Genomic DNA, 5,978 nt, shown 5'->3' with positions numbered 1-5,978 from the left:
CCCCCACCATCCTTCCCAGCTCCAAATAAGGAAAAAAGAAAGTGCCGGCCGCAAGACCTTCACAGATTTTACTTCAATCCCATGACGTTTTATGACAGACTGATCAGTACAGGTCAGTCCGGGTCTTGGTCCTAGGGGACAGTACTGGCAGAGAGGGAAAAATGTCCAACTTTTGTTTTGACTGTTACACTCACCCAGCAGAAGAGAAAAGGGGAAGTAAAAATGTCCTTGGCTGAGGTGGAGATAATCCTGCCAGTAAATCTGGTGAATGCCCCAACATGACAAAGGACATTCGCCTAAGTCTCATTAATACCATGATACTGAACCAGAGGGGGCTGAACACTTAGGAACACTGCTGACTTCTTAGCAGCTTTTGAAAGCAAGATCATGTTTCTTTTTTACTAAGGTGTGGGTGAGATATCTGAAGATGGAGAAGCACTGGAGAGGAACCAGAGAATGGGAGGATTTTGCTCCTGAGGACCGAGCTGAATGTCATCCTGATGTGCATCACAAAGGTTTCCCTACATAAGATTTTCCTCCTGTTCCATCTCAACCTCCAGATCGACTCTAGAGTCCCAGATTCATGCGATTCTCCCAGAGAGAGAAAGTGAGAACTATCAGCAAAGAGAATGTACTGTGCCCTCCATAACTAGAGTCTGGAGCCACTGTCCAAGGTGAATGAAAGCTTAGCAAGCAACAGCGTCAACACTGGAAAGCACAAGAGAGCACTAACGTGCCTGCAGAATTGTAACCTAAGACACAGCACATACTACAAGAGAGGCATTTGTGCAAAGTCTGGGGCCATGCATAACTGCTTTCAGAACATGCAAAGTACTAGTGTGTTCTGATTGACAAAAATCTCCTAACACCTATTCCTACTGGACTAAAAAAATGACCTGAACAACTCTTCTGATCCCTCCTAAGGTTAAGGAAAAATATAGACTGCTTTAGACATCATGTGATAACATGATATATTTATCCTGCGTAGGACAGATAATTTGATGCTTACCTTCCCACAGAAATAGACATACAAGTTTTAGCTTTGTTTTGAAGAAGGGAGCAAGTAATTTTCAATAATTCTTCATCTAACTCTGAGATTGCCAATTCACAACTGCTTTAATCACTCCAGGGTACATAAAAGTATCTCAAGGAGCATCACAGAATTCTTAAAAGTAAATGTAATTTTAGTTTCAAATTAAATTTTAAAGTAATGAGCTCATTTCATTTAACTCTGATGTGGTCTCTTTCAAAGTGGGCATGAAATAAAGATGGTAGGAGCAAAGTCTGGAGAAGTGCAGGGTCCTCAGATGGATCTCCTAAATTCGGCTACGCAGCAGCTCAGCAATCTGGAACAAGCCTTTTCCTCCCCTCAACTCTTGACTCTTCCTCCAAGCATGCAGCACTCCCACACTGTGTTATCTAAGAGGCTAGGATGATTAAAGGGAGAGGGAAAAGGAATTCTCCCCAAGATCAACATCTGATCAACAGAAATAGATCTGCCTTCACACTGAACAATTCTCCACGGTCCTATTTTTCTATTTTTTCAAATGATGGAAAATCTAATTCCACGGAAATGTTAATAGCTTCATTATGTGACCATAGGGCTAACAAGTTCTGTAGCTAAAGAGTTTTGAGGCTAAGCTACTCAAGTATTTTTGGAATAATATCTGATCTCTTGACATAAATCAGTTGTTATCAAGGGTCTAGTCCTATAAGCAAAGCTCCCACCAAAAAAAAAAAAAAAAGTAGAACCAAAGGGCCAAGCCTAAAAAGAGTCCATTTGGAATATACCAGGTGTGACTCAGGTGTGGGATACACAGGCTTAGACTTGGTGGGTCCAATTCAATATGGCATGAGCAAAAATAAAGACTAAAAAGGGAGAAAAACAGGTGCTTAGAACCATGTTGGGAGCAAAATATAGGACACGCATTCAGAAAATTCTGGTGAACCATGGAGGAGAGGTTAGAAGAGCCTAGATCGCTGTCAATAGGGTGGAGCTAGGGAACCTCTTGAGACTGTGAAAGAAGAATAAATAATTTCCCTTAGCTGGGCATATCTGCCCATAGCACAAACAGCTTCTATGCAAGAACAAGAAGAAGGCCTCCAGGGCCCAGGGAGCCCTAGGCAGAAAATAAGGAGGTTTGGGAGAATAAGGCAGCTACCCCAGGCCAACCCACCAGACAAGAGAAAGGCACTTCCCTCAAACCCTTCACACGTGGGAGGGAAGAAGGGAGCTGTCTAACGTGCAAATTGGTTCATTATCCCATAAAAAGGTCCTTATTCCATGTGATTCCCACATCAGAACTCTCTCCAGCAGTCTGACACTGCCCTAAAAATATCTCAATGGGAGACTGGGAGTGAGGGGTCACCGCCTTACAGGCTTGGACTGACATGGCCCCACCCACTACCACCCCAGCTCAGTTGTGGCAATGCCATTGCTTTGGAAAAGTGACAATCCTCAGAATTCCCCACAACTCTACCACTTGGCCTAGATTGGAAGATCCTTTTATATTGTCATACCCCAAACGATCTTGACCCTTACATCCTACAACCACCTTGGCTATCCTATAGGTCTTAACAACTGTCCTTAAGAATCCCAGAAAGTGTTAGCTATGATAGTTATTTTATTTCATTTCCTTGAGGACTTTTTCTTTCCTCTAAGACAACTCCTTAGAGCCCTGGGCTGTCCATAACAATAACAATAACAATAGTCACAATGGCTTCCATGTACTGAATGATAACTCTTTCAAGCACTATGCTAAGGATTCATACATTTACATTTTTTATATATTTAAGTCACATTGCATCAGCCCTGTGAGATAGATGCTACTATTGCTCCCATTTTTTAGATGAGGAAACTGAGGCACAGCATGCCAACCTTCATCCCATCCTATTCCCATACTTTGCAAAGAACCCCTTATCCAATGGTAAAGCCTCAGGAATCCAAAGTTTATGAGCAGTGCTTTCTAACAACTGGCGGGACAGGGAGTATAATACTCTTTGGTCTGGGCTTTTGGAAGAGTATTCCTGACTCCTTTGGCCACAAAATTCGTACAAGGTGTAGTCTTCTATCATTTTTCTATGGCACAGGGTCCAGCCAATTCTTACCCTATTGTCTTCCTGGATCTCCCAGTCACTGGAGAAAGTCACCAGCTGCTGCCCTTGGGAACAGTTCGAAAACTGGAAAAGGCTGGAAAACATCCTTCTGTTCTCTTGAGTGTCTGGAAATATGGCATCTTGGAAATTGACTCCATGAGGCAAGAGGTTATAATTTTCATCCATCCTAATGGGGAAGGAAAAAAAAAAGCAGAGATGTAGACTGGACAGCCATGGGTGTACCAGCTTCCAGCAACTGTGCTGGTCTCACCAACTTCACAACGTCTCGCATGTCTCTCACAGAGGAGTTCCTACGGTCACTCCTTAACATTGTTTCTCTGCCTCACACTACCTGAGTCTATCCTTAAGGTCTTCAAAAAGATAAGTTTGAGGAAAGTGTGTGTACACAAGCCTGTTTGTCTATTAGTGTATCTTCCAAGTCCCCCACGGGGTCTTCCTTCTCATAGACAGTCTGCTCCTTGTCGCCTGGTGAAAGGTAGGCAGTTTTAATGACCTGAGTTCCAGTCCTACTGCTGCCACTTATGTACGACATGAAACAAATTTCTTAACTTCTCTAAACCTCAGTATTGTAATTTGTAAAAAGGATTATGGTAGTACCTACTTTCTTGGTGGTGTCATAAGGATTGAATTACAAAATGTTCATAAGTAAAGCACTTGGCACATGTGAGTGCAGTATAAATATTAGCGAGCATTTTTATAGAGCCTAGTGTAAATCACTTGTGAAAGATAAAGGAGTCACGAAAAGGAGAAATGGAAGTTACACTCCAGCCCGAAGAGGGCACGCAAGGCTCGCCAGCGTGTCTCCACTGCCACTTTCCCTCAGTGACACTGACCAGAGTCTGTTCTTGTCTCAGTGGCTCCCAGAATAACAAAGGAGGAGTGATTTATATGCAATAGTTAATACACTTCAGGGCAAGACAGCCCTGTGAAAAGAAAATCTGCCAGACTACTGTTTGACTTCGTATTTCTGCCCTAACTTTTTGTAACTATGTTAGAGCAAAAGATGAAACAGCTGGCTGACTACCACAGAATCACTGGACAAAACTGTACTCATGATAAAAATAAAAAACAACAATAATAATGTCTGCTCAAGTACTTGGGCTCTTTTCTCTTTAGAAAACAAAGTTTTGTTATGGAATAGTTTTATAGCTGGTTCTCAGTATTTTTCCTAAATAAAAACATGATGAATCCGAGTTAAGTTTCTCTGTATCAAGAAGTGCACTCTCAGTCCTTGCTGACTTTATTTAGAAACTACACTTCTCTGGCAATAAAAAACAAAACAAAAATGCTAATTTAACTTCGTCTAGCTAGGCCACTCAAGCCAACACAAAGCAGAACATGTATTCTAAACTTAGAAATTCTGGCTTCAATGTGGAAAACATGTGTTGCCATGAGCTTACGAATGCCCCTCTGTGGGACTCACTGTTTTCTTTCTCCGAGTGAAGTGAGCTAAAAGTGAATCTGCAGACCCAGTGAGAGTCATTGCAAATGTCCTCAGTGCTATTTCACGGACTGGGAAGACTGGAACTATTACCCATCATGATAACTTTGGGTTAATTCACTCGCTATCTTCATACATAGCTTAGATTCCATTTTGCTCTTTCTCAGTTGTCTGCATGACTCCCCTAATCCAGTGGGAGACGACCAATGAATTCAGGCCACCTGATGTCCTCGATTTCAAATTTCAGTAGAATTCAGTAGTCAATAATAATTGACTGAACACTTATGCAGATGAAATCCATCTTGACCACGGACCAACTATCATGGAACTTAACAAGACTCCAGTGGTCAAAAATCAGAGGACCTCCTGCCACTATAAATCACCTCCTGATTTGCCACTACACTCTTCAAAACAGTGTGACCCAGGGTCTTACCCCCAGCAAGTCCCCCCATAAACCTCTGCTATTTTGAACAACCTGGCAGCTGATAGGAGAGTGAAAGGAGGACAGCCGCGATGCGTTCCATACCATTCCATCTTGGCATTTACGTGGGTGGAGAGAGGAGTGGGTGTTTAAGCGTCCACTCTGCACCAGGTGCTTTGCATGAGTTACTGTGTTGCACTCTCAACCAGCCTTGCTTCTCACTTGATGCAGGTGAGGATACTGGAAAGCTAAGTAACCTGCTGAAATCACACTTAGGAAGGGCAGAGCCAGAATTCCAACGACAGACTGATCAGAGATGATTTTTCTCACTATCCCAAGCTGCTCGCACTGAAGCCAGTTTCTTTTTTTAAAGTCAAACAGATTGTTGGAAAGCATTTTGAGCTTTTGCCTGAAACACTCCTCTGTGTACACGGCACAGAAATCATCCCTGTTTGTTAAACAGCTTTAAGCCAGGGGTAGCCAGGGATAGACCCTGGGGTCTTTCCAGAGTCGTGGGACGGAGCAGGGGAGAATAAAGAGTAAGGGGAGGAAGGAGCCTAAGGCATGTTCCCATTTGGCACGGACGGGATGCCCTGGGGAGCTCCTGCCCCGACTCCAGGCGACCTGGAGGGAGTCGCGCCAGGAGGCGGCGGAGGCGCCGGGCTCACCTGAGGAAGAAGAAATAGGAGTAGTCCTGGACCACGGTGTGGGAGTGGCACGAGAAGTAGCCCAGGCCGGTGAGGTTGAGCCTGGAGCCGGCGGGCACCTCCAGCATGCTGCCCCACGCCTGGTCGCACAGCATCTCGACCTCGGCCGAGTAGAGGAGGCCGCCCTGGCCGGCCTCGTACTGCCAGGGCAGGTAGTTGTAGAGGCCGGGCGCCTCCGGGTGCAGCGCCAGCACCCGGGCGTACACGATGGTCTCGGCCAGCTCGGCGCGGCAGCCCTCGCTCAGGGGCCTCCACTCGGAGGGCAGCTGGCAGGCGCGGGCGGGCGCGGGGC

At 44.9% G+C, this 5,978-nt stretch overlaps 1 protein-coding gene across 1 annotated transcript; it reads right to left on the bottom strand.

Annotated features, from left to right (window-relative positions):
* Positions 1-3,108: 3,108 nt before the first annotated feature.
* CCDC3 (coiled-coil domain containing 3) lies at positions 3,109-5,976 on the bottom strand (the record flags this gene model as incomplete). The annotated part of the gene is made up of 2 exons (XM_008587842.1): positions 3,109-3,283; positions 5,648-5,976. Coding segments are annotated over 2 exons (504 nt in total), but the record flags the coding sequence as incomplete, so codon positions are not given.
* Positions 5,977-5,978: the final 2 nt, after the last annotated feature.

Source organism: Galeopterus variegatus, unplaced genomic scaffold (assembly GCF_000696425.1).
Source record: "Galeopterus variegatus unplaced genomic scaffold, G_variegatus-3.0.2 Scaffold4565, whole genome shotgun sequence".
Lineage (NCBI taxonomy): Eukaryota > Metazoa > Chordata > Mammalia > Dermoptera > Cynocephalidae > Galeopterus > Galeopterus variegatus.
This window is presented reverse-complemented; position numbering and strand designations above follow the sequence as displayed.